The sequence below is a fragment of the Colius striatus genome, chromosome 21, assembly GCF_028858725.1.
Source record: "Colius striatus isolate bColStr4 chromosome 21, bColStr4.1.hap1, whole genome shotgun sequence".
NCBI lineage: Eukaryota > Metazoa > Chordata > Aves > Coliiformes > Coliidae > Colius > Colius striatus.
In genome coordinates, this window is record NC_084779.1 from 9895028 (window position 1) to 9921249 (window position 26222).

The 26222-nt window shown below is 62.1% G+C and overlaps 3 protein-coding genes across 8 annotated transcripts; 1 reads left to right on the top strand and 2 right to left on the bottom strand.

Annotated features, from left to right (window-relative positions):
- Positions 1 to 1436: 1436 nt before the first annotated feature.
- Positions 1437 to 7347, bottom strand: NOL9 (nucleolar protein 9). 2 transcript variants are annotated; one of them, XM_062012998.1, is made up of 12 exons: positions 7156 to 7347; positions 6853 to 7078; positions 6612 to 6739; positions 6376 to 6514; positions 5711 to 5807; positions 5003 to 5100; positions 4197 to 4358; positions 3743 to 4031; positions 3267 to 3378; positions 2879 to 3056; positions 2136 to 2269; positions 1437 to 1814 (listed from the first exon to the last, which is right to left on the bottom strand). In XM_062012998.1, exons 1-12 carry the CDS (start codon positions 7345 to 7347, stop codon positions 1689 to 1691), a joined length of 1881 nt encoding a protein of 626 aa, XP_061868982.1. In that variant the 3' UTR covers positions 1437 to 1688. The 2 variants fall into 2 exon arrangements, with proteins under 2 accessions (XP_061868982.1, XP_061868981.1); XM_062012997.1 differs by having other exon boundaries at positions 1437 to 1817.
- Positions 7348 to 7445: 98 nt separating this feature from the next.
- Positions 7446 to 16737, top strand: LOC104559231 (taste receptor type 1 member 1-like). Of its 5 annotated transcripts, none has more exons than XM_062012995.1 (14): positions 7446 to 7591; positions 7674 to 7980; positions 8254 to 9012; positions 9408 to 9620; positions 9917 to 10037; positions 12746 to 12899; positions 13605 to 13716; positions 13905 to 13997; positions 14191 to 14277; positions 14628 to 14782; positions 15323 to 15459; positions 15762 to 16138; positions 16216 to 16350; positions 16454 to 16737. In XM_062012995.1, the coding sequence occupies exons 1-14, from the start codon at positions 7446 to 7448 to the stop codon at positions 16457 to 16459; spliced, it is 2802 nt and encodes a 933-aa protein (XP_061868979.1). In that variant the 3' UTR covers positions 16460 to 16737. The 5 variants fall into 5 exon arrangements, 4 of the variants coding, with proteins under 4 accessions (XP_061868979.1, XP_061868978.1, XP_061868977.1 ...); XM_062012994.1 differs by having other exon boundaries at positions 15762 to 15926; positions 16050 to 16138; positions 16216 to 16737; XR_009820203.1 differs by lacking the exons at positions 16216 to 16350; positions 16454 to 16737 and having other exon boundaries at positions 14665 to 14782; positions 15762 to 15926; positions 16050 to 16138.
- Positions 16738 to 17304: 567 nt separating this feature from the next.
- Positions 17305 to 26213, bottom strand: KLHL21 (kelch like family member 21). The gene is made up of 5 exons (XM_062012999.1): positions 26172 to 26213; positions 24052 to 25082; positions 22314 to 22719; positions 19907 to 19979; positions 17305 to 19598 (listed from the first exon to the last, which is right to left on the bottom strand). The coding sequence occupies exons 2-5, from the start codon at positions 25073 to 25075 to the stop codon at positions 19305 to 19307; spliced, it is 1797 nt and encodes a 598-aa protein (XP_061868983.1). The 5' UTR covers positions 25076 to 25082; positions 26172 to 26213; the 3' UTR covers positions 17305 to 19304.
- Between the last annotated feature and the right edge of the window lie 9 nt (positions 26214 to 26222).

Below are 26222 nucleotides of genomic sequence, written 5' to 3' on the forward strand. Positions count from 1 at the left end.
TGGAAGCGCTGCCGGGACAAGCGGCGCATTGAGGCCGGCGGCCGGAGCCCCGCGGCACAGGGGCTGCTGGAGGCTGCCCAGCACCCGCGCGGGGGGCACACAAAGGGCCTTTCTTCAGCCTCCTACAGACATTGCACAAATTTCACTTTCCGCCGTCGCTGGAAGACGTTCTGTGGCGGACACAAGGCGCTTGTGATGCAAAGAATCGGCATGAAGGGGGCTGTGCCGCGGCTCGGGGCGGGCAGGAATGCTCCCCCGCACCCGCGGCCCCCGGCCAGCTTAGGCCGGGACAGGGGGCTGCAGGGGGGCTTTCCCCACCGCTGAAGCCAAACAAAGGGCAAAGCACCGGACAGGGCTCAAAACCCGCCGAGGCAGCAAGGCTGGGCCTGTCCTGCCTCTGCCACCCCTGCCTGGAGCAGGGGGAAGGCCAGGCGTGGTGCAGCACGGAGAGCATCCCGCCCTCACACCCGTCAGCACCAACAGCACCTCCTCCCACACCTGACACGTGCTGCCCCTGGTTCTGTTGCTTCACTGCCAGAAAAGGCAGCCAGAAACAAACCAGAAACAAACCACAAATGGCTGCTGCAAACATATCAGATGCTAATGGACAGATAAAAAAATAAATCCTCTTTTCCCCCATTTTTACTGCCAAGCATCCCATTTTCTGTCCCTCTGAGTGCCCCCACGCTCACCAGCGGGATGCTGCACCGAGCTTTGTGTGCCAAAGCCATGGCCATGCGGGCCAGACTGGCAGGCAGGGCTGGGACCCTCCCAGCAAGGTCCAACAGCAGTGGCTGAGGGCTCAGCACACAGCAGCCGCTCATTCATCCCTGGCCGTGCCTGGGGCTGGGCCACAGCCATGCTGGGGCCCACAGCAGGGACCAGGCTGGTGGCCGCTCGGCTGCACGGGCTGTCAGTGCCATTGCAGCTGCCTCACTCCCCCTGTCCCACCTTTTCCACTTGCTCAGTGGCACCTGAACTTGCCCTGAGGGGGATTTTCCCCCTGCTGCACGATGGGCCCTGTGTTTATTTAGCCAGGGTGCTGCCCAACTCTCCCCTTCGATGCCAGACCCAGCCAGATGGAGATAATCACGCCTGGATTAAGTTAAAGCTTTAACTCTTTAAACACAGCACTGCTGCTGTCCCTCACAGCTCTGCTCCAGCCCTGACCCTGGCAGCCATCCCCTTGCAGACAGGGAGGGACTGGGACTCGCTCCCTCCTCCCCTGCAGCCAGAGCCAGGGCACAGCCGCAGTGCCAGGGAGACTCACCAGCCCCCGGCCCCGAGCAGCCAGGGAGTGGCTGCCCTGGGACAGGCTCGTGCCCTCGCTCCCAGACCCCGCAGAACCGCTGGCACAGCTGCCCCTGGCACCACACGTGGCTGGTGGCCAAGCCCCCGTGGGCTGAGGAAGAGGCTCAAACCACATCACACCAGGGTTTGCAACAGGCATTTATTACAAAACACTCCCGTATAAACGGAAAATAGAAAACATTATGGAAAGGGGAGGAGCAGCAGCTGCTGCACACGCAGGGCCCCGCTCTGGGGCAGCCCCAGGCACAGCCCTGCTCACACCCCCACTCCAGGGCAGCCCCCAGGCACAGCCCTGCTCACACAACACCCGTGCTCCAGGGCAGCCTCTGGGCGCAGTCCTGCTCACACTCCCCACACAACAGCCCTGCTCCGGGGCTTCAGGTGTAATCACACTCAAATGGGTACTCCCTCCTCTTGAAATGCTTCTTCTTCCTCAGCTTGCCCGAGCCCAGGATACTGTAGTTGTAATCGGATGTGACATAGGGGATCTCACCCTCAATTCCCTGCTGGAAAGAGGGAAAAAACCCCAGGAACAACCTCAAGAATTCATGTCTTTAAGGCATCAGGAGGCCCCTTCCTTTCCTGTACAGGGCTGAGGGGTGCACAGGAGCAAGCCACAACGCAACCAGCCCTGCCCCTCCTGGTATCTGAAACACGACAGGAACGCTGTCCTCCGCCTGGTTTCTGCCCCTAAGGACTGTTTCCTTGAGAGATAACCATCCGACAGTGCCCGGGCATCTCCGGGCAGGCATCAGCCTCCGCAACAAGCACACCGACAGCCCCAAGCTCCGCCAGCTCCCATCCTCTGCCCCTGCTGCTCCTACCTGGCCCACCAGGACACAGTTTGGGATGGCAATGTTTCCAAGGAGCAGGCAGTTCACTAGCCTCAGGCTCTCCGGAGGCACCGGTGTCAGAACGTGGTAAAGCTTCTTCTCCATGTCAACCCCTCGCACAATTCCTGAGAGAAAACACCAGTGTCCAGTCTGAGCTCCTGTCGTGCTGGGCTGCACCACCCAGACAAAGCTTTCTCAGTAAACAGCTCCTCCAGAACAAACCAGAAGGATGAGACACATCTTGAGAAGGTATCTCAAGACAGGCAAACAGCCAAACTTCCCACACCCTGCACCCTGTCCTGCCGAAGCCAAGAGCTCGGCACCAGGCTCCAAGGCAGAACTGAGGCATTAAACCAAGTTGTGTCAAGAAACAGACAAGTAAAGGAGTTTTGCATAAGCCACATGCAACCTGCTTTAGAGAATGTGAATCCAGAGAACTGTCCTGCTATGGGAGAGCGAGAGGAGCTCCAGCAGGCAGCGCTCAGCAAGATCCCTCAGCTGTGACAGGGGCACAGGGCCCGAGAGACAGCTCCTAAAGGCGATCACGGGATTGTTCTCATGTCTCATCCCACGGTTCCAGCTGCCTGTGGGATAGCAGACAGCCCCATCCCAGCACCCAGCCCCGTGCTCATGGTTCCAGCTGCCTGTGGGATAGCAGACAGCCCCATCCCAGCACCCAGCCCCGTGCTCACGGTTCCAGCTGCCTGTGGGACAGCAGGCAGCCCCATGCTCACCGAAGCCCAGGCAGTCGCAGAGCGGGGTCTGTGTCAGCAGCACGGGCCCGTCGCCCTGGGCCCTGACCTGGTCGGGGATGCGGCACAGCCCGACCCAGCCGGCGTTCACCGCGTACATGATGTTGGTGGGAGCGACGTCGGTGTGAATCACCCGCAGGGCAACAGCACTGAATGGCACCTGTGGCAGCAGGAAAGGGGGAAGAAAGATGTTCATGGGTCCAACATTGACTTACTGCAAGCTCAGAACCAACCCCAAGCACAGGGAACCGAGAGCTCCAGCCCACGCTGCCGACAGGCACTGGCTCAGCACCCAATGCCATGGCTCCAGGCCGGGACAGCACCTCCAACCCTCGCTCCCAGACACAGCCTTTCCGGCCCGCTCCTTTACCTGATAGGGGACAAGGCTGTGCAGTGGAAGCACGGTGCCCATGTCTGGGGACTGCAGCTGCCCCAGGTAGCCCAGGATGGACATGTCTCGCAGGATGCCGCTGTGCACCCGCCTGCAACGACACCCACTGTCAGTCAGGAGGGCAGCACAGCCCCCAGACACCCCTCCACCACTCCTCACACCACGGGTTATCAGTCCTGCTACACCACTGAAGAGCTTTGCTTGTATTACCTCCAAGGGGTTTAGGGCATTGCTTCCAATCCCAACCTGAAAAGCCTCCCTACATCACCCCTCCCAACAAAATGCCTGGAAAATCCAAACAAACATCCAAAAATAAGCCCCATATGAGCAAACTAATGAGCTCTGACCAATTCAATAGGGCTCTCAAGGCCCAAGCACAGCAAGAGCCTTCACCACCAGGACTGGGCAGGATCTGAAGCCCTCAGCCCCCCAGCAGCGCTCAGCTTCCTACTCACGCCTCGCCGGCGGCTCCAGCGCGCGGGAACTCCGGGTGCACGTACAGTAGCTTGTACTCGGGGGCTGACGCGTCCCCCTCCCCATCAGGGCACCTCCAGCCCTCAGCCCCACTGCCTCCCAGCTGCTTGCACTTGGCTTGCTGCTTGCCCTTGGTGTAGAGGCCGGGCGTGAGGCGCACGTGCTCGGGCGTGAGCGGGGCCATGGCCTTCCAGTCGTACACGTCCATCTGCACGATGTGGCTGGGCGACAGCAGGCGGATGATGTCGATCAGAAGCAGCAGCCCCTCACCTTTAGGGAGCAGAGAGAACACGACTGCTGGAGCCACAGGCAGGGGAGGGAATGGTGTCAGGGGAGAGCAGCCCCAGTTTCAGGCTCCACAGGAGGTGCAGGGGACGCACCAGGTCGCTGCTGTCCCTCCACGCTGCCTCCTCACCACTCCCTGGTCCCATTTACCTTTCACCCAGCCCATGGTGTTGATGACCAAAGGCACTTCCTTCTTGTAGGAGCTGAACACGTACTTCACGACGTCGAGGTACCTCTCTGTGTCCTGCTCACAGCTCGTCTGCCCGTAATACACCATCTTACGCGGCGTCTGCTGGTGAGTGAACGGCGGCCCTGAGAAAGCAACACCCAGACCCTGCTGGTTTCAGTAAACCAAACGCCTCCCATCCCTGTGGCACCTACATGCAACACCTCCCAGAATCACCTCTTCAGGCAGTCCCTGTACAGCGTTTTATACTGTTGGTTACACACTTTTGAAGCAACAGTTGCCTAACAGACTATCCAAAAAGTAACCCTACCTGGCTATATCCCTTTTAGCCAGCCACCCAAACCCACGAGACCACAGACACCAGCAGCTTCTCTGGCTCTGTTTTCTCTAACAGCCCTCGACCTACAGGGGTCCACGTTGTATCTCTCAAACTGGTTTTACCTACAGACACTAACAACTGGGCAAGACTTGAAAAGCTGAAAATTCACTTTGACACGCCACAGCCTGTTCTTACCTAAACACATCAACTTGTATAAACAACTCTCTCCCCTCTGCAAAACAGGAAAAGCAGGCAGGGACACGAGACCTACGTTACTTGGCGAGATTGTCACACGGAGTTTAGATGCCTCTGTCAGGAAAACTTTGTCTGCCTTTGTTTAATTTCCTATATGCACCTTTGACAGATATGGCCACTTCCCTTCTGCTCAGAAAGCACCTTCTGGAAATGAAACAGGCTTCTGGCCACCGCAGACAACAACAGAACACGTACCAAGAATCGGCTCTGTGATGTTACTCAGAGACACACAGCCAGGCGGCGTGAACTCGGTCTGACCTATGTCACACTCCATGTACTCAACTGCGGGCAGGCTGCAGGGAAGGAAGCCTGGACGTTAGGATGCGATCTGGGACGCAGCAGGGACACAGTCTGACTGTTCCAGGTCACGAAAACCAAGTTATCGAATACAGACAAACCACCTCTTGTCTGTCTCCCTCCCTCACTAGAGAGGGTGTCAGGAGCATAAAAGGCTCACCTATAGTTCAATGTCACATTACAGGTGCTCCACACTCACCCAGCTTTAAAGGGAAGCAACTGCTTTCCTTAGCTGGAGGTGGTACCAACCAGCATGTCACCTCTCCCACAGACACTGGGCTCCCTGAGACCAGACATTTGAGACTTATAATCACTAACAAATCATAGCTTCCTGCACGTTTGTAACTCCCAGCTCTAAGTGCCCGGTGACCAACTCACCCACGTACCCCACACAGCAATTTGGTGTTTGAAAGGAAATGTTTCAGTGGTCAGCTTTTCTGAAAGGAACCCGAGACCAGAATGCCTATTTCTTCGGAGCCCTTGTTTGTTTTTAAGACACGCAGCTCCCAATCACAACAGCTTTCCCGAGAATCTTGGCAGGCAGCTTTTTCCTTCCCCTAAACCCCGTGCAGTATGTAAGAACATGTAGCATGTGGCAAGACTCACCGGTTCAGTAATAGATTAATGAGGTATCTGTTAAATGTTGACTTCCCAGTGTTCTTGGGGCCACACACCAGGACCACGGGGACACCTTCATCTTCCGCTGCAGAAACAAGCACGGTCTGAGGGGCCAGTGCTGCCAGTTACCCTGATGTGCCCTGCTTACATCACACTGCTTAAAAAAGACTAAACCTGAAAAACCTACAGACCCTGTGATCTCATGAGGATGTAAATGCAACGGGACAAAAACCCCATTAAAGAGAAGCACGTGAAGTGTGTCAGTGTAGCGGGAAACCGCTTCCCACGTGAGGAGCGAAGCCTGGCACCACAGCCCAGCACGGCGACTCCAGCTGCTCAGTGCTTCAGGTGCTGCTGGGTAAGTAAGGGTGTGTGTTGTTCTAGCTGCAAACTAGTAGTAGTCAGCAGAATGGTTTTGAGACCAGACTGGGAAGTGCCTTACAGCAGAGAGCTGCCAATCTGGCAGAAAAGGCACAAACCCACTCGAGGCGCTGCACGACCTCAACGCTGTGGCCTGTCCAGGAGAAAACCATGGCCCTCGTTCGGTGCCGGTCACAGGACACACTGCTGAGCTGCACCTCACCAAAAGGCTCACGACCGTCCCGTTGTCAGGCTGCGAACGTCCCTGGCCTCATGAAACGCAGCCCACTCACCACAGCACGCCTGGATCAGCTCCTCCAGCGCCACCGACATGCTCTCTGACACCAGCAGCCCGTGGTCGGGGCTACACTTCACGATGCCAACCGACGCCAGAACCGCATCCTCGGGTGTGAAGCTGGACTCTTCCTTTTTCTTGAGGAGAGGGAGAAAGGCAGAGAGGCGTGTGCGGCGCCGCGGCTGCGCTGCGGCGGGCGGCCGCTCCGCGCTCGGCGGCCGCGCCATCGCTCACCTGGGGCTCGAAGAGGCGCGACAGCGGCGGGTGGCTGAGCAGGAACCGCGTCACGGGCGCGTCCAGGTGCCGCAGCAGCACCACGGCGCCGTCGGGCAGGAACCGCGCCATGGCCCTGGCGCGCGCGTCTGCGGGACACAGCGCCGCCCTGAGCCCGCGCCAAATGGCGGCCGCCCCGCACGAAATGGCGGCTCCGCGTCCCGCACCGCCCGCACACCCCCACCCCCCGGCCCGCACTCACGGCGCCGGACGCGGTGCGCCCGCATGGCCGCGCGGACGGCGGCGCGGAGCTGGCGGAGCTCGGCGGCGGGCGGGGGCGCGGCGGGCAGCGCCTCCAGCGTCAGCGCGCAGTGCGTGGCGGGCGAGAACACCGGCAGCGCCGGCTGGTGCGAGGCGACGGCGAAGCCCAGGAGCCGGACGGCGCCGTACAGGCAGCGCAGGCGGCACTTGCCGGTGAAGGTCAGCGCCTGCGGGGCACGGCGCGGTGAGACGGCGGCGCGGCGCGGGGCCGGGCGGCGGCGGGGCCGGGCCGGGCCGCACTCACCTGCCCCGGCGCCAGCAGCAGGACGGCGGCGCCCTCGGCCGCCTCCACGGCCGCCAGCCCCGGCTCGGCCGGCGGCACCATGCCGGCGCGGGCGAAGGACGCGGCGAACTCCCTCCAGGCCGCGGCGGGCCGGGCGGCGCGGGGCGCGGCGCGGCGGGGGCGGCGGGCCGGCGGGCCGCGCCGCGCGGGCATGGCCGCTCAGCCTCCCTCCGCCTACCCGGGGCCGCCCCCGGCCCGGCGCCGCCCCGCGGCGTTAAGAGGCGCGGCCCGGCGCCCGGCGCCGCCCCGCCATGCCGCCGCCCGCCCTGCTCGGGCTGTGCCTGTGCGCCGTCGCCGCCGCCTCCAGCCGCCGCGGCGATTACCGGCTGGCCGGGCTGTTCCCGCTGCACGGCCCGGCGCCGCCCGCCGCCCGCCCGCTGCTGCCCGGCTGCGACTCGTGAGTGCGGCTCCCGCGCCCCGCCGCGCTCCCGCACCGCACCTTCTCCCCCCGCCCGAAACCCGCCTTTGCGTTCGCACAGCGCCGGCAGCTTCAGGAGACACGGCTACTGCCTGTCCCAGGCCATGCGCTTCACCGTGGAGGAGATCAACAACTCCAGCGCCCTCCTCCCAAACGTCACCCTGGGCTACGACATCCACGACAGCTGCTCGGAGTCCGCCAGCCTGCACGCCGTGCTGCGGGCCCTGGCCAGGAAAGGGGCGCAGGAGGTCGAGCTGCTGCCCCCCCTTTGCCGCTACGAGCCCGAGGCCGTGGCTGTCATCGGGCCCGACAGCACCGAGCTGGCCATCGGCACTGCCGCCGTCCTCGGCTTCTTCCTCGTCCCGGAGGTAAGCACAGCTCCCCCGGCAGAGCGAGCAAAGGGAGCCTGAGGAGGGGCGGTTTGAGGGAGGGTGGGCTCGGAGCCGAGCCAGGCTGAGCTGGAAGCCGGGCATCCATCGGTCAGCTGGCGGGCAGGAAGCACAGCTGGCTCCTTCCAAGGTTTCCCTCTCAGCAGCAGTTTCGGCCCAAGCCTTCTCAGGAGACGGGCTGCCCGTGCCTGTAGCTCTGCAGAGTGCTGCTGCCTGCGGGAGCGCAGCCTCCTCTCTGCCGGCTCTTTGCAGATCAGCTATGAAGCCTCCCTGGAGGCGCTGAGCCTGAAGCAGCTGTACCCCTCGTTCCTGCGCACTGTCCCCAGCAACACGCAGCAGGTGAAGGCCATCCTCCTGCTGCTGCAGCAGTTCCACTGGACCTGGGTCGCGCTCCTGGGCAGCGACAACGCCTACGGCAGGGATGGCTCCAATGCCCTCTACAAGCTGCTGGCTGCCAGCCCCATGTGCGTCGCCTACCGAGGCACCATCCCCAGCAACACGGGCGCTGGCAGCCCCGAGCTCCACAGCCTGGTGAGGACCCTCATGAACGCCAGGGTCAACGTCACCATCGTGTTCGCCAACAAGAGGAGCGCCCGCCTCTTCTTCGAGGTGGTGGTGCAGAGGAACGTCACGGGCATGGTGTGGGTGGGCTCCGAAGACTGGTCCACAGCCTCAGCAGTCTGGCAGGTGCCCGGCATCCAGAGGATTGGCTCGGTGATCGGGATGGCGGTGCAGAGGACGGATCCCACAATGCTGGAGCGCTTTGAGTTGTGGAAGCTGGCAGAGGACCGGGCTGCGGCCGCTCGTGCCCACGGCAGCGGGGCAGGAGGGGACAGCGCCTGGCCAGACTGCACTCAGCACTGCCCCGGCTGCCCTGCTGCCTCTGACGTGTATGACGCCCAGGCCGCCTTCAACGTGTACTCGGCCGTGTACGCCGTGGCCCATGGCCTCCACGACCTGCTGGGCTGTGCCTCAGGGGCCTGCAGCAAAGGCAGAGTCTATCCCTGGCAGGTAAGAGCAACCTGAGGAAGGACCTTCCCTGTGGAAGAGGATCCATGAGGATCTTTCCTCACAGGGAAGGAAGGATTTTCCTCTTTGTGCCCAGCGGGTGTCTGTCCCTCTGAAAGTCTCCTCTTCTGTTGTGGGCTTCAGCTGCCCATCGTGACCAAAGCAGCCTGGACCTATCCCAGACCCGCCCCCAGATCACTTCTGTCCCTCTGCCACCGGCCCCTTGCAGAGACCTGGAAGGGACTTTCTGCAGCTGGGCACACACTGTCTGCTGAGGGGTTGGGAAGAGGAGCCAGAGCAGAGACAGGGCCCTTGAGCACAACTCCCTCATGGGACAAGGCACTTGGATGGAGTCTTGCCACTGGGAAGGGCTTAGCTCTTACTCCTCTGTTTTGCAGCTCCTACAGAAGATCAAGCAAGTAAACTTCACTCTGTACACGAGCCACATCTCATTCGATGCCAATGGGGACGTTCACAAAGGCTACGACGTCATCACGTGGAACTGGAGTGGCCCGAGCTGGGCTGCCAGCGTGATAGGAACCTTCCATGTGGACCCTGACAGGCTGAGCATTGACCAGGACAAGATCCTGTGGCACACAAAAGATCGCCAGGTACTGTTGTGCATTCAGGTCTTGTTTATTTCTTACTGCTGAGCCAGATACATCCCCAACAGCCAGTCCTGGGCTCTTTGCCCACAGCACGACAGAAGCGAGGGCAGACATGGGTGGTATGGTGGGGCGAATCTCCATTCCACAATGAACCCCAAAGGGCACATGAACCCCAAAGGCTCCTCCTTTACCTTTAGGCAGCCTCACTTTCCCCTCACCCCGGCCAGAGCCGCATGTGCCGCGCTGTGCCCTGGCACAGGGCGGGCGCTGCCCCAGCCTGAGCCCGCTGCCGCCCGCAGGCCCCCCCCTCGCTGTGCTCCCAGCGCTGCCAGCCCGGGCAGAGGCGGCTGCAGCAGAACCAGCACCGATGCTGCTTCATGTGCGTGACCTGTCTGCCAGGAACCTTCCTGAACAGATCAGGTCAGTACGCCCGGGGCCGCCCCCTCCCCTGCCCTGCTCACACTGCCAGCGCTGCTGCCCCAGCCCCTTCCCTCCTGCTCTCTCTTCCTCTCCATGGTCAGTGGAGAGCTCTGGGCCAGCTGAGCGTGGCCAATCTGGCTGCTGCAGCTGCCCGAGGGTATGCAAAGCCCAGGCAGCCTGGGGCCAGGGACAGACCCACAGGGCCCTTCTCCCATGGCCGGGGCACGAGGCACGTCCGGGTCCGGCCTAGCAGCTGCTTCCTGCACCACATCCCCTGGCAGGGAAATTGGATTCGCTGGCTGCCTCTGTGCCCCAGCTGGCACTCACCAGGCGGCACCAGCAGCTGACGTATGGAAATGTCCCTGCCTGGAACAGGTGGCCACAACCTCCTGCTTTGGAGTCACCGGCCACAACAACAAACCCCTTGCTGGCAGCTGGTCACCCGGCAGCCTTGGCCCATGCTGTGGGGCTGAGGGGGCAGAAACAACCCGCTCCAGGTGACAGAGGGAGTGGGGAACGCCCAGGCACAACCAGTCAGTGCTGCTGTCCCACAGCCCAGCCTGCGGTAGCAGGGCTGCTGCAGACCCATCCCGGCCTTCACACGTCACTGCTGGACGCACGAACCCCCTCCTGCCCAATGCCCACCCACCCCTGAGCCTCAGCTCACCCTGCGGAGCTCCCCCCAGCCTCACACCTCAACCCAAGCAAAGGACTCCTGGGCAGTCCACTGGGGCGACGTGGGAGGGGTCACTTGGGAAAATGTCCCCTTCTCTGCTCCTCGGGGCTTGGAGTTGCCCAAGGGGAGGGAGCAGGATGCAAGGGGCTGGCAGTTCTTGCAGCCAGCCTAGGGGGCTGCGAGGGCAGGGTGCTCTGCTGGGGCTGATCTCTTACCGGGGCCCACGGTGCGCGAGTGCCTCTGTCACCCCCCGGGCTCGTGTCCCCTGCAGACCTCTACAAATGCCAGTCCTGCGAGGCGGGCGAGTGGGCCCCGGCAGGGAGTGAGGCATGCTTCAACCGCACCGTCAAGTTTCTGTCCTGGTCGGAGCCTGTCTCCTGGGCGCTGCTGAGCGTCACCGTGCTGCTGCTGGCGCTGATGGCCGCGCTGGCCGGCCTCTTCGCCCTGCACGCCTCCACGCCCGTGGTCAAGTCTGCGGGCGGAAGGATGTGCTTCCTCATGCTCGCCGCTCTGGCCTGTGCCTGTGGCAGCCTCTTCTTCTACTTCGGGGAGCCCACCTGGCACACGTGCGTGCTGCGGCTCCCCCTCTTCACCATCAGCGTCACCGTCTGCCTCTCGTGCGTGGCGACGCGCTCCTTCCAGATCCTCTGCATCTTCAAGCTGAACGCGCGCTGGCCGGCGCTGTACGAGGCGTGGCTGCGGCGCCGGGGCCCGCTGCTGTTCGTGGCAGGGAGCACGGCGGCGCAGGCCGCGTTCTGCGCGGTCACGGAGGCCGTTCAGCCCTCGGCCCCGCGCAGGAACTACGACGCGGCGGTGGATCGGGTGCTGCTGGAGTGCGGGGCTCGCGGCGGGGTGACCGCCGCTGCCGCCTACACCGTGCTGCTCAGCGTCGGCTGCTTCGCCCTCGGCTACGCGGGCAAGGACTTGCCCGCCAGCTACAGCGAGGCCAAGTGCCTGACGTGCGGGCTGCTGCTGCACCTCGCGGGCTCGGCCGCCGTGCTCTGCACGCAGGGCGCGGTGCGGGGCCGGGCGGCGGTGGCCGTGCGGGTACTGGGCGGGCTCTGCACGCTCGTCGGGCTGCTGGGAGGCTACTTCGTCCCGAAGGCCTTCGTCATCCTGCTGCGGCCGCGCCTCAACACGGCCGAGCACTTCCAGATGGCGATCCAGCGCTATACGCGGAGCCGCGCGGCCGCCTGACGGCGGGGGCCCGGGGCCGCTCCCCCTCAGCCTCAGCCGCTCCCCCTCAGCCGCTCCGCCGGGGCCGCTCCCCCTCAGCCTCAGCCGCTCCCCCTCAGCCGCTCCGCCGGGGCCGCTCCGCCGGGGCCGCTCCCCCTCAGCCGCTCCGCCGGGGCCGCTCCCCCTCGGCCGCTCCCCCTCAGCCGCTCCGCCGGGGCCGCTCCCCCTCAGCCTCAGCCGCTCCGCCGGGGCCGCGCCCCCTCGCCGCCGCCTCAGCCGCCCCTTCCGGCGCGCGGCCGCGCCACGTCCGGCGCGCGGTGTCGGTGTCGGCGCCGGTAGCGGCGCGGCCATGGCGGCGGCGGCAGCGCACAGCGTCCGCGTCCTGCGCGAGCTGAACCGGCAGCGCGCGGCCGGGCTGTTCTGCGACGCGACGCTCGGCGTGGGCGGCCGCGAGTTCCGCGCGCACTGGCCCGTGCTCGCCAGCTGCTCGCGCTACTTCCGCGCCCGCGGCCCCGGCGGCCCGGTGGCGCTGCCCGACGGCCTCGCCGACACCTTCCAGCTGCTGCTCGACTTCTTCTACACGGGCCGCCTGGCGCTCACGGCGCACAACCGCGCGCGCCTGCTGTCCGCGGCCGAGCAGCTCGGCGTGCCCGACGCCGTCGCGCTGTGCCGCGCCTTCCGCCCCGCCGCGCCCCGCCAGCGGCCCCGCCGCGCCGCCGGCCCCGCCGCAGCCCCCGCCGCGCGTTCCCCTCAGCCCGGCGGCCCGGCGGTGCGTGAGGGCGACGGGAGGGGAGGGGGCGGGGGTGGCGGCCCGGCGGCGGCGGAGGGGCGGTGACGGCCGCCTGTTCCCTCGCAGGCCACCCCCCCGGCCCCGGACGCGGCGGCGGCGGGCGGCGGGCGGGGGGACGGCGGCGCCGAGGCCGTGCCCGAGGAGAGCGTCGTGCAGAGCGAAAAAAGTCCCCCCCCGGGGAAGGCGCCCGGCAGCACGGGGACGCCGGGGAGCAGAAAAGGTACAGCGGTGCCGGTTGAGTGCCCCACATGTCATAAAACCTTCCTCAGCAAATATTACCTTAAAGTGCACAACAGGTAAACGCTCCGACTTCTCCTTCCCTCGCGTCTGCGCCGCCCTGCCGGCCCCGGGGGGTGGGCGACAGCCCCATGGCTGCTCTGGCACCTCGGCGCCATCCGGGAGGAAAAAAGGGGGCTCCAGCGGCCCCCCGGGCTGGGAGGGCTTTGGGCTGGGGTGGCTTTGGGCTGGGTTGTGCCTCCAAGATGCTTCTGAGAGGCAACGGCCATCCCAGGCGTCTGCTTCTGAAGCTGGAGCTGCTCAGCTCGAAAAGAACGTGCCGAGAGGCTCTTCTGAGGGGGCTTCTGGGCTTTCACAACGGGCCCGGGGTGAGTGAGGGGAGCCTCGAGGTAACTGGGAGCAAAGCAGGTGCCTGCAGAGAGGGCAGGAGCCGCACTTGGCTTCTCTGCAAGGAGCGAACCTTCGGCCCCGCGAAAGGGAGGCTTTGGGGAGCCGGTCTCCCTGCCTGCGGCTGTCTGCGCTTGGGGCACCAGCCAAGCCCTCACCACAGGCGGCTGAGTGTCGGTGCTGGGGGTGTGTGAAAGCTGCTGCTGCTTCCCTCTCCCTGCCCTGTGCCCTGGCCGGGCCCGTCGTTCGTGGCCGCTGCGGGACAGGTGGTGATGGACACTCTCCCTTTGTATTCCCGCAGGAAACACACTGGAGAAAAGCCATTTGAATGTTCCAAATGCGGCAAGTGTTACTTCAGGAAAGAGAATCTCCTGGAACACGAAGCCAGGAACTGCATGAACCGCTCTGAGCAGGTAGAGCCGGGAGCTGCCTCGGTGCCGCAGCCCGGGCCGTGGGTCACTGCGCAGCTCTCCCTGGCGGCTTCTCAAGCACAGGATTCCTCATGTGCTGCCGGGCCTGGGTCGAATGTCAGCCCGGTGTTGTGGCGCTGGGCTGTGGGACCCGCAGTGCCACAGCAGCCCACGGCTCCCGGCCCTTGCAGGTTTTCACGTGCTCGGTCTGCCAGGAGGTGTTCAAGAGGCGGATGGAGCTGCGGCTGCACATGGTGTCACACACCGGGGAGATGCCGTACAAGGTCAGCAGCGCCTGCGCTTGATGCTGGTGTGAAGGACCGTGAGGGAGGGAGCCGTTCTGGCCCTGGGCGCAGCAGCCCCGTTCCTGCCCCACACAGCCCACTGAGGGTCCTGCCCCACCGAGGGTTCTTCTCTGTGCTGGTGTAGCTGCCTGCGGGGACAGCTGGAAGCTGAGCCTCCTCTCCTGTCTTCCAGTGCTCCTCGTGTGCCCAGCAGTTCATGCAGAAGAAGGACCTGCAGAGCCACATGATCAAGCTGCACGGGGCGCCGAAGCCCCACGCGGTAGGGAGAGCGGGCAGGCGGCCGGGCTGGGGGGAGGAACCTCTGTGCTCAGGCGTGGAGGATGGAGCCTGGTGTCCTGGGCTCTGCTGAGCTGGGTGGGCAGTTAGAGAGCTGCTGGAAACAGATTTTTGGAGTACAGGAGCAGCCCTCAGCATTGTTTTGGATGGTGGACCCAAGTACTGACCAGCATTTAGCGGGTGTGGGACTGTCCCATCTCCCTTGGCGTGCTGGGGGCAGGTTGCTCCTCCTGGCAGTGCCCCAGCACGGGGCTGGGGCCGGGGCTGCCGTGGGCACACGCCAAACGGTGCCGGGCCAGCTGCCTAACCTCATGCTCTCTTGTGGCCTTGCAGTGCTCGACCTGCTCCAAGTGCTTTCTGTCTCGGACAGAGCTGCGCCTGCACGAGGCCTTCAAGCACCGGGGAGAGAAGCTGTTTGTCTGCGAGGAGTGTGGGCACAGGGCCTCGAGCCGCAACGGCCTGCAGATGCACATCAAGGCCAAGCACAGGTACCCACATCCTCCCCTCTGTCCCTCTGTCTGTCCTGGCTGTGCTGCTTCTCCCAGGGGCCCAGCTGAGTGGTGCTGGGGACAGGAGTTGTCTGGAGGGCAGCAAGTGCCCTTCCTGGAGGTGCTTGTGACAGAAATCTTCTGAGGGCCCCTGACTGCACTCTGCTCTTCTCACTCCCAAAGGGAGGGCAGGCTGTTGGCACTTCCTCTTGAGCGTGTGACCGTAGCAATGCAGGTGGTGCTGGAGCTCACCAGCCCGGCTCATTTCTGCTCTTGGAGCAGCAAGTGTGCGCCAGCAGCTGCTCTTCACCCCTGTCCCCAGTGAGTGTTCTGTTTCCTGGGCTGGTTGTGACGCCCGAGGGGCGGGAGGCTCCGGCTTGGGAGCCAGTGGCTGCAGAGTAGCATTTGTGGGCTTCCAAAGTGCTGAAGTTTGAGATGGTCGAAGTAGGATTTAATGACAAGGACGTAGGGTGAGGAGCAGCAGCTGACCCGAGGGGCTGAAGCTGGCAGAGGTGCAGGTAACGTCTCCCCTGCCTGCAGGAACGAGCGGCCCTACGTCTGCGAGTTCTGCCACCACGCCTTCACGCAGAAAGCCAACCTCAACATGCACCTGCGCACGCACACGGGCGAGAAGCCCTTCCAGTGCCACCTCTGCGGCAAGACCTTTCGCACACAAGGTACCGGCGAGCGCCGTGCTGCAGCATCCAGCGCTTCCCGGAAGCAGCTGTGCTGCACAAACACCTTCTCCTGCCCGGGGGAGCAGAGCCACGCGCCTGCCTGCGTGTGCTAATGCCGAGGAGGGCACAGGCCCGGTACCTTCGGGTAGCAGCGGTTACCTGGGCCGGCAGGCTGCCGCGGGGGAGCTTTGGAGCCTGCCTCCCTCGCAGCACCGGCCGCGCCGCACCCGGGCTCACGCCTGAGCGCCGGGCCGTGCTGTGCTGCTGACGTGCCGCTTCCTCCCACTCCCCGTACCCTGCAGCCAGCCTGGACAAGCACAACCGGACCCACACCGGGGAGCGACCCTTCAGCTGCGAGTTCTGCGACCAGCGCTTCACGGAGAAGGGGCCGCTGCTGAGGCACATCACCAGCCGGCACCAGGAGGGGAGGCCCCACTTCTGCCAGATCTGTGGGAAGACGTTCAAAGGTAACGGCAGGGGCGTGGAGCCCCTCCACAGACCACTCCCCACCCCTAGCGCGGGCTGGCGCGGCGGGGAGCGCGTGTGGCGCGGTGCCCCTGCCAGCGGGCTCTCCCTCCCTCCCTCCTCAGCCGTGGAACAGCTGCGTGTCCACGTGCGCCGGCACAAGGGCGTGAGGAAGTTCGAGTGCACCGAGTGCGGGTACAAGTTCACGCGGCAGGTGAGGCCTCCTGGGCCGCAGGGCCCCGGGGCAGCCGGGCAGCCCCCGCACCGGCCCCGCCGCACGTTCTCTTGCAGGCTCACCTGAGGCGCCACATGGAGATCCACGACCGCGTGGAGAACTACAGCCCCCGCCAGCGCAAGCTGCGGAACCTGGTCATCGAGGACGAGAAGGCCGTGGTGGTGGCGCTGCAGCCGCCCCCCGAGCTGCAGGTGGGCTCGGCTGAGGTGATCGTGGAGTCACTGGCCCGCAGCTCCCTGCCCGAGGAGCTCCCTGTGCAGAGGCTCTGCTCCAACGAGAACTTCTCCACGGCAGATGTGATGGAGCAGTCGCTCATTATAGCGACCACGATTCCCAAGGACTGACTGTGCCACGTAGCGCTGCGTGTCCTGCTGGGCCCAGCGCCGCAGCACCGGGGCTGCCTGCCCGGCTCCTGCTGTGCAGCTGCCCCTTCCCTCTGCCCCACACAGCACCCCAGGGCTGGCAGGGACATGATGTTGGGATCAGGTGGAATCGGGTCACACGTGGAGAAACACAAGGTGAAGTTGCTCAGCATGGCAAATTCAATAAACGTTCCTGTGCTGTATGAGGGGCTGTGACTCCATCTGAGTCCTGTGAATTGCTTCCTCCAGTGTGTGTTTGGGGCTGGAGGGGCGGCCGCTGCTCACCCCTGCTCCTGCCTGGCACAGGCAGCTCTGCCTTTGGGTCCGAAAGCTGCTGCTTCAGCCTCACCTTCCCCCGGAGCATGCGGCTCTGCACCTTTCCTTTGCCGAAAGGATCATCTCCTCTGTTCACTTTGTGCCTTGTTTCTATTTGTGTTGTCAAGCTTCTCCTCATGACTGTCTTCATGCATAAGGGGGCAGGATGACCTGTATCTTCTCCCCCCGTGAGGTAATGTGCTGTGTTACCTCAGGGTGCTGGGGGATGCTCTGAGCTCCTGGTTTCAGGCAGAGGGTTTGTATTTTTCTGAAACAACGTGGTCTAGGGGTGCTGTGAGGCTGAGCACCATTTCCTGGGTGGTCTCGGCGGGGAGAGGATCACCCAGGGTCCCCAGGCCCTGCAGCCCTGTCCCCTCTTCCCCTCACCCTGAGGATGGAAAAGCACTGGGTGAGGAACGGGGCAGGAGAAACTGACTCCAGGACCCTTCCTCTCAGCAGCCACCGAGGTTTCTGTGACAGGTTTAATTTGATTGCTGCAAGTACACTTAGAAACCAACTGAGAATAAAAATACACAATCTGTAAATGGAAAAGGCCTTTGTTTCAAAGGATGGAATTCCAACTCTCCTCCAAGATTTGAACACAATGAATTGTACAAAAAATAAATACAGCTCTGTCAGGGGCCACGAGGCCGTGGCTGCCGGGACCCAGGAGCTGTCCCAGGCCCGGGGGCCCCGCCGCGCCCCACAGCAGCACCGCGAGGGTTCGGAGCCGAGGCTGAGGCCCCCGGACGAGGCCCCTGCGCGCCAGTGCTGGCAAGGCACTGACAGAGCTCTGGGCTCAGTGAAGGGCCCAGGCCTCGGGACCTGCGTCCCCAGCTGCGGCTGCGCAGCACAACGAGCATCCCAGGCAAACCGGTGGTGGGGCTGGGGCTCGACCCGAGGCGTGCAGGCAGGCTCACGGGCTGCGCTGTCTCTCAATTCAGTTACAGTTCATTTTTCTCCCTACTGGTTAAAAGCAGAAGATGGAAAAGCGAAGGCATCCGGCTGAGGCAGCAGCCCGTGTCACACCATGGAGCTGTGAGGATGCTCCAGGCGGGCCCTGACGAGCTGTGGCTGCTGGCTTGCTCAGGAACCGCTGCAGCAGGGAACCGCGCAGGCAGCTGCTCCTGCGCTCAGGCTGGCGGGGGAGACGCAGCCTGAGCTGGGTAGGTCACTTGGGCGAGGATAAAGGCAAATCTTATACAAGCCAAAAAAATACCAAACCTAAACAGCAAGAAAAAAACCCTCTAAAGCATCTACATTCCAATCTGCACCCCTCTGGCTAACGCCTAGACTTCCACAGCACCTGGGTGGCACTTCCACCATGCCCAGATCCCAAGAGGTCCTGCAAACCAGAGGAGCCACAGGCACAAGGCCCCTGCTCCCCTCCCTGCAGAGCACTGTGCTCTGGAGCACTTCTGCACCAGCGCATTGACAGGCTGCTGGCGCTTCCCCGGCCTCACCAAGGCTTCCCGGTGAGGCTTTTTGTCCTGAAGCAGTTCAGCGCCAACTTGGTGCCTTGAAAATGGTGAAGAAATAAAAAATGGGGCCTGTGCCCAAGCCAGTGCTGGCCCAGCAGAGCCAACAGCACGTGGCACTCGGCACAGGCAGCAGCTTTCCGTGCCCCACCAGCCCGCAGGGACAGCGGCAGCCCCAGCACGCTCCTCGCTGCAGCTCGGAGATGACTCGCTGCTCGCCCTTACAGCAGGGTGCAGTGGGGTGCTCAGGGGTAAAACTATCTGTGAGAATGCAACAAAGATAAATAAAGGTAGATCTTCTTAGAAGGAAAAAGTGCTCTGCCAGGAAGGGCTGGAGAACAAATACCTGCACAAGTTTAAATGCTGCAACTTCAAAACTCCCAACAAAATACATGAAGAACTGAAGTCCAGATGACGGGAAAGGTGAAGCCTCACAACCCATCCTCAGCAAGATCCCTGCTACAAGTCCTCTGTTCCTCCTGAGACCATGAGTGGGAACCAGGACCACGATGACAGGGCAGGAAGGCTACACTCTTTATCAACCTCTCACCCCTCACAGGCCTCCAGCTCTTGGCTTTTTGCCCTCTAACCACAGAGAGAGAGAGGCACCAGAGGTTTGTCTCCCTCTGAGGCACAAAACAGAGATGGGGGTCCAGACCCCTCCTGAAAAAGAAGCTGAAGAAAGAAGTTTGGTGTCAAATGAAGCATTATGGGGTGAGGGAGCTCCCAATGAAAGGTGTCTGACCAAAAGCCACAAGCTGTGGTGACATTAAATGCAGTCGCCCTCCCCAGAGTCTCCGTCTCCTCTGGGCAGATGGTTCCCTCTCCCACCCTGAGAGGGGTTGTGGGACAGCAGAACTGCAAACACGCACACTTTTCACTCTACCAGCAGTATGTGTGTTTCCAAGCACCGGTTTGCCTCTGCCTCCTCTGAAAGCAACACTGGTTCTGGGTGACGTTGTGTTGAGCCGGGGGCAGCGCCCGCCTCTGCTAACGAAGCTCATTAAGGTTCTGGTTGTGAAGGTCTTGGTGCTGCCTGTTCAAGTTGATGGTGTTGTCCAGTGTGACGCCCTCGTCCTCCTGCACGGTTTCTGGCATGAACTGCCGGAAGATGCTGACGCTGCCGTGCCAGAAGATGGGCTCAGGGAGGCGGCCCACCACGCTCCAGGTCCGTGTCTCGGGGTCGTAGGCTTCCAGCACGTCCGACAGCTCGAACGTGTTGTCATAGCCACCAGACACATAGAGCTTCCCACCCAGCACAGCCACACTCCCCCCAACGTGAACCTACAATAAAAAATACATGCAACCGTTAGAGAGACTTTGTTCACTGAGGGAGATGATAAAGATGTTGGGTCCTCTGCTGCAGCTGCTCTCTGGGATGGGGCTCAGAATGGGCCCCAGGCGCTTCCCAGCTCCTGTGTGCTGGGCACAACACTTGGCTGCATGATCCTCGTCTGGGGTTTTCCCTTCTAGGTGACTGTGACACACTTTAGTGCAAGGGCATACAATCTAAAGAGCATCTGGCTTTCCAAAGGTACATTACGCTGATTTCCAACACCAAGAGGCACCTGGTGAGTTGGTTTGTGTCCTACCTGAAGCATGGCGGGGATTTTATCCCACTCATTCTTCGCTGGATTGTAAACATCCACTTCAGCTGAGTCGTCTCTGTGTGAGAGAACACAAAATTACTCTTCTGCATTCTAGAAAGATCCTGCCTCGTGAAGCTCCAGCTCAACAGCCTGAAATGCTGTCGTGAGCACTTTTGCTCCAATCCCACAATAAACACTGTAGAGCAAAGGGCTCCTGTGCAAGGGTGCGGGTCCTGGCCAGCCGCGATGGGCAGCCCCAGGGCAGGCTGGGCACTCCGGGCCATCTAGTCTGTTTATTTCAGTCTGCAGGTATGGCAGGTGTGTTACAGACTGACTTTGGGCAAGCCTGCGTTTCGCAGTGACCTGGCTTTGGTGACAAGTGCTCCAGCTGCCGTCCAGACGAAGAATTACAGCTGTTGTGGAGAGGCTTAAACTGTGTGTGCTTCAGATAACGGCGTCCCTGCTGCTCGAGGTTTTCACCAAATTTAGATGGGCCAGAGCACTGTGAGGAGAGCTGGTGGGGGCAGCGTAATCCCCAAGAGGCCCCTCGCCCACTCCACTCTTGGCGACAGCGACAGGTGAGGGCTGTTTGCACCGCAGTGGCTGACAGAGGAATGCAGAGAGGATGAGGTCAGGGCCTGAGGAGGAGCACTGCCAGTCCTCCAAGACACTCCTGTTACAGAGGGGCTCAAAAGGCCATGAGGAACACTTCGCTGCCTTTGCACGGGCCACGGCTGTGTGGCTGACAGGGCATTCCTCTCCATGGCCGACACGGATCCCAGCAGGGGAACGAGTGAAAAGAAACAGCAGCAGTGTCTCTTTAGCAAACCAACACCCCAGAGTGCCCCTGCTAAGCCCGTGGCAAGGCAGAGCCGTGTGCTGGTTGTGCTCTGACGGTACCACACGACACACATCTCAAAGACAGTATCTTTCATCTGAGTCACTTCTGTGATGTACCTGGAACTGAACTGATACTCAGTTGAGTGAAACGCCTCTAACATGGGCACACAGAGGTGAGTGCTCTGAGCCCCACAGAGCTGCACTCTTTCTTCCTCTGAACTGCTGAGAACCAAGAGCTGGTACCTCCTGTGGGTCACAGCACTTAGGAGCTACGTGCTGCTGCCAAAGCAGCTGCACCTGGAATTGCTGCTGCTGTTCACAGCATTTCCCCTGACTAACAGCCATGAGCGAGGCAAAGCATGAAGCTGAAAACCCTGACAGACCAGGAGGTAAACGAGGGGCAAAGCTCTCAGCATGTTGTTGAAGGCACTGGCGACAGGACCTCATCTCCTGTCCCAGGGTCAGCTCTAAGGAGGCAGCTGAAGCCCTGAGCCTTGCTGCTATGTCATATTTATAGCTACAAAACAAGTGCCACTAGATGGGATTGTCAGTCAAGGCTTTAGTCTGAGCTACTTAAAACTAACCCAGAACCGAGTTTGCCACTTGTATTTGTAGCCTATCCCTCTGTCCTCCAAAGACTATCTTACAGCGTTGTATGGAGCAGTGGCCCACGTGCAGCACATGGAGTGAGGGGAGGAAAGCCTGACCTCGACAACCTCTTCACTAACACCTACAGGTGCACAGATTATCAGAATTCCTCACACAACAATCATCAATGTTTTAAAATGGGTAAGAAAAATGAATCAGATTGTGACAAGCAGCCAAACAGCCCTGTCAGTATTTACTGAAAGCCAGGTGACTCAGCTGCTGCCTGCAAACAACTGCCAGCAGCCAGGATGCTCGGCTGACTCAGAGGAATCCAAGACAGGGTCTTGGGCAGAAGCTGCTGCTTTGTGAAAGCCAAGGGGGGAGTAAAAAAAAAAAAGTGTCTGGAGGCCATCAGAGAAGTCAATGTTTGCTCAAAGTCAGCAGAAGATGAAATGCTTCAGCTAGCATGCCTTCCAGTTTATTTTTAATGCAGTGGATAGCTGAGGTATCTGCGCCGCCAGGACAGCTTCAGACGGGTAATTAAGTCCCAGCTTGGAAAGGCGCTTAAAAATAGTGACCAATCGTTTCATCTTCAGTGCTCTTATCTCTGCTCAGATGGAGGATGTCCCCTCCAGTGCTACAGTTTAACGTTCTCCTGATGCTTACTCGCTTATTTATAGTAACAGGGAGGGGGTGAACCAGAAGCCAAGAAAACCCAGCAGCCTATTGCTGGCAGCACTGCCGACTGCAGCCGGGTCTGTGCCTGGCGACTCCCAGCCCACGCCTCACATACAGACAATTTTCATACGATTTACATGCACTTCTTTGAGGTCTGGATACAACATAAGTAAAGCAAGAAGGTGTGATGGTTTCCAGACCCCCTGCACCATCAGAAGTACTGCCAGGCTCTCTCAGTGCAGTGCTCACCCATGGCCACCCACAAAACCCACAGCCCTTCCCTGGGCTGGCTCCCGCTGCTCACCTGATGAAGTACATGAGCCCGTTCAGTGTGACGGTCTTTGGGGCGAAGGACCAGGGAGGCAGGTGGCCACAGTTCACCAGGGACCAGAGGTCACTGTCAGGGTCATAGCACTGCATAACCATGGACTCTTTGCCAGCCAGGGAGCCTATGGCGAAGAGCTTGCCACGGCAGGAGGTGGTGGAGCAGTTGTCCATGGGGTACAGCATGGGCTGCAGAGCCTCCCAGCTGTCCACTGAGTGGTCGTAGCGCTCCGTGCTGTCGGAGGCGATGACGTACAGCAGCCCGTCCAGGACCGTGGAGCTGTGGTACTCTCTGGCTTTCAGCATGGGAGACACCTCAGTCCATTCGTTCACGCTGGAGTTGTACCTCCAGACGCAGTCGTACAGCCTCGACCCGTCCGATCCCCCTGCGGCACAACACACCCCGTTTCAGCGCATGGTTTCGCCACAGGGAGTATTATGGGGTGACAGAGGAGAGGGCTTGGCACCAGGAGCTTTGCATGTCTTCCAGCTACACTTTCCTAATGCCCACTGCCATTCTGGTTCCCAGGGCCGGAAACACCTCTGTACTGGGGGCCAGAGCAGTGTGCACTGCGCAGACTTGAGTGGAAGTTTTGTACTGTTTCTTTCCCAGCAAGCCAGGAAGCGTTTCTCCCGTGTTGCTCCTAGTCAATACTCAGCCACAACTCAGAACGAGTCTCTCAGGTCTGACTACCTCCATCCTTCCAAACAACCATTTTCTTCCCCATTTTTTCAATGCCAGCTCTGCTGCTGTCCAGAAACTGCTGTGATGTAGCAGAGACTAACACTCACTCGCCAGCACCTGGCTGCCAAGCTCGCACTACCCCCAGCCGCACTGAAACCTCCCTGCCCACACTCCAATGCTGACAGTAAGCAGTATGACAGGAGGCTGGCAGCGGCCTCCCCGAGGCACAGCAGTCTCAGCAGTACCAGTGCCCCCACACCCGCCCTGGGATTGCTCTGGAAAGCTCCCACGGGACACATGGGTGTCCATTCATGTTGTGTGGCAGCCCGTCATTTTTACAACTCTGCTCTTTAAGCAGAGCCTTATTTTCTGCTCATGACTGGAGAACAGGAATTTTCTGTTCATGTGGGCAGTCCATCTGCCCTTTGAGTCTCTGTCAGCACGTCTCGCACACCCAGAGTGAACTGAGCTGCAGCTCCCAGGTCTTGGTTTGCTACGGCCACCACAGGGCTGCTGCTCCAGCTATGGGTAGGTAGTTCAAAGGAGGCATCTACATGCAGATTAACAGACAAATTTACACACCCGTGTCACCTTGACAGAAGTAATTATAGCCCCAGCAGACTTCGAGGAGGTACCGTGACTCACAGGCACTGGCTGAGGGACTTGGGGGCTCTGACACACCTCTGCCTCAAGCACGTGCTTGGCTTGTGATACATGGGGCTCTGAACCAACACCTTCACAGCCAGGAATTCAACCCCTCCTCAAGTCACCCTTGTCTTCTAGAGGCAGTGGTTAGAAAGCTCCCCGGGTGCAAGACCTCTGTCCCCTGTGCTCAGCAACATTAGTCATGATGAAATACCTCCTGGATTAAAACTCATTGCTAAATCCAGCACTGACTCCGAGAATCCCCATGCCTGTCATATCGAGCCCAAGCACAGTTTCAAACCCACGAGAAGCTAATTCCTACTGCCTGAACCCAGCTGCATTCAGAGCAAACCTCAGCCGCGGTGCTCCCGTGCCACACGCGCCTTACCGCTGACGTAGATGTCGTTGCCCAGCGCGGCGACGCTGTAGCCCCCGCCCAGGTGCTCGGGGAACTCAGCCAGGTAGCGCCAGTGGCCCGTGCGCGGGTTGTAGCAGTCAACGGTGACGAGCTCGTCGCAGTCGCGGTCGCAGCCGCCCACGAGGACGAGGATCTCGGCCAGGCCGGTGGAGGGCCGGGGCCGCATGCGGGCACAGGGTCCCCGGTCGTGGCGGTCGAGGCGGGCGGCCTGGAAGTCGCGCGCCTCGCGCAGGAGGTGCAGGCAGGGCGGGCAGCGGGCCACCAGCGGCTCGCTCTCCACGTAGGCCAGGAGGTAGAAGCGGCGCACGAAGGGCAGGCGGACGTGGGCCAGGAGCTGCGGCAGCAGCGGGGCGCGGGCGGCTGGGTCGGCGCGCACCCAGCGCAGCGCCAGCTGGAAGGCGGCCTCCTCCTTGGGGATGCAGAGCCCGTCGTCCCGCAGGTAGGTGAGCAGGCGCGGCAGCGGCAGCCGCTCCAGCTGGGCGCCCAGCTCGCCCACGTGCCGCAGGATGAAGCGGTGGGCAGCGTCCGCCAGCGCCGGGCAGGCAAAGGCCTCAGCGAAGTCCTGCATGTCCAGGGCGTTGGCGGGCTCCAGCTGGCGCGCCAGCCAGGCGCCGCAGGCCTCCTTGACGGCGGGGAACTGCAGCAGGTCGGCGGCACGCAGCAGGCGCTCGGCGATGTCGGGGCCCAGCCCGCCCACGCGGCCGGTGTAGGCGAAGTCGAGGAGGCGCGCCAGGCACTCGGGCTCCACGCCGTGCAGCCGCACGCGCTCGGCCCGCGCCTCCCGCAGCGCGCCGCCGAACATGGCGCGGAAGTAGCCAGAGGCAGCGGCCAGGACGGCGCGGTGCGCCCCGAACTCCCGGCCGCCCGCCACCACCGTCACGTCGAGCAGGCTGCGCTCGGCCCGCAGCGCGCTCAGCCCCCGCAGCAGAGACACCGCGTGCGCCGGCTCCGCCGCCGCTGCCGCCGTCCCGCTGCCGCCAGTGCTCGCTGCCATGCTGCGCCTGCGGGAGAACACACACACGCTCTGTCACACAGAGCTCCGAGAGCTGCGCCCAGGGCAGGGAATGAAAAGGCAATGAAAAAGGTGGATTGGCAGAGAGAAAAACGTCCCCTGGCTGGGAAGCGTGATAAACTAAACAGCTTTCTAAAACATCCTCCTTCCCCCGTCACGGAGCAGCAGCCGTTGCATAACGTGCTGGCGCTGCCAGCAGCCATCCCTGCTCAGGCTAATTATATTCTGAAGGAGCCCGTGTGGAAGTTTCCCAGGATTAAGAGCTGGGCAGCACTTGGAAACCTGATAGCTCCAGGAATATTGTGCCCAAGCCCCACGGGCTTCATCAGGTGCCCACAGAAGCTGCCCTCACGGCTGTTTGAGGGGGACAGCAGGGTGTTCCTCAGAAGTGAAATGCTGAGGGATGTTCCCAGGAGGCTCTGTCCCCGAGCTCCGGCTCTGCGCTGCCGGCCATGGCTGAAGGCTCAGCCACACAAAGTCAGAGACCAGCAGCGCGTTGGCCAAAGGAGCCATGGCTGGTGCCCTGCCAGGCTGCCAAGGAAACAGCCCCAGTAAAACAAATTCTTCTTCACTAAACTCGCGGGTTATTGAGCCTCTTCAGAAACAGGGGCCCTGCGCAAACCATGTAACAGGCGGCAGGACACGCCCGGGCAAACGGGATTCCTCCCGGTAGGAAATAATCTGCCCTCAGCTGCAGCGAGGCGGGAGCAGAGGGAACAGGTCTCTAAACCCAGGGCTGGCGCTTCAGGGCCCGCTCTGGGACCGGGCCGGCGGACGAGACGGACGCAGGGAGGCCCCGGCCCAGCCGAACTCCTGAGGGCAGCAGGGCTCGGGCAGCTGTGGCCGCCGGCAGCGCGGAGGGCTCGGACGCTGCGGAAACGCCGGGCGCCTGCGCGGGGAGGGGGTGAGGCGGGAGCGAGCTCCCAGCGCGGCCTCGGGGGTCGAGCCTCACGGGCTGGCGAAAGGCGGCCGCGCTGCCCGTCCCGGCCGGGCGCTGTGCCGCCATAAACCGAGGACCGGCCCCCTCCCGCGCCCGCCGCCCCGCCCCGCCCCGCCGCGCCGTTCCCGCTCCACTCACCGTCCCGTCCCGTCCCGCTCCGCTCCGCTCGTCGCGCGCCGCTCCCCGCCG

Bases quoted from the DNA above. Each gene is read 5' to 3' on its own strand.
- NOL9 (XM_062012997.1), bottom strand. From the start codon at position 7,347: ATGCCCGCGCGGCGCGGCCCGCCGGCCCGCCGCCCCCGCCGCGCCGCG. The intron at 4,032-4,196 runs GTAAATGGGACC...TGCTCCCTAAAG, and splicing joins CACCATGGGCTGGGTGAAAG to GTGAGGGGCTGCTGCTTCTG. The intron at 2,270-2,878 runs GTGAGCATGGGG...GTTTTCTCTCAG, and splicing joins CTGCGACTGCCTGGGCTTCG to GAATTGTGCGAGGGGTTGAC.
- LOC104559231 (XM_062012993.1), top strand. From the start codon at position 7,446: ATGCCGCCGCCCGCCCTGCTCGGGCTGTGCCTGTGCGCCGTCGCCGCC. The intron at 9,013-9,407 runs GTAAGAGCAACC...TCTGTTTTGCAG, and splicing joins GCAGAGTCTATCCCTGGCAG to CTCCTACAGAAGATCAAGCA. The intron at 15,460-15,761 runs GTACCGGCGAGC...CGTACCCTGCAG, and splicing joins CAAGACCTTTCGCACACAAG to CCAGCCTGGACAAGCACAAC.
- KLHL21 (XM_062012999.1), bottom strand. From the start codon at position 25,075: ATGGCAGCGAGCACTGGCGGCAGCGGGACGGCGGCAGCGGCGGCGGAG. The intron at 22,720-24,051 runs GTAAGGCGCGTG...GTTGTGCCGCAG, and splicing joins CAACGACATCTACGTCAGCG to GGGGATCGGACGGGTCGAGG. The intron at 19,980-22,313 runs GTGAGCAGCGGG...TCTCTCACACAG, and splicing joins GGGCTCATGTACTTCATCAG to AGACGACTCAGCTGAAGTGG.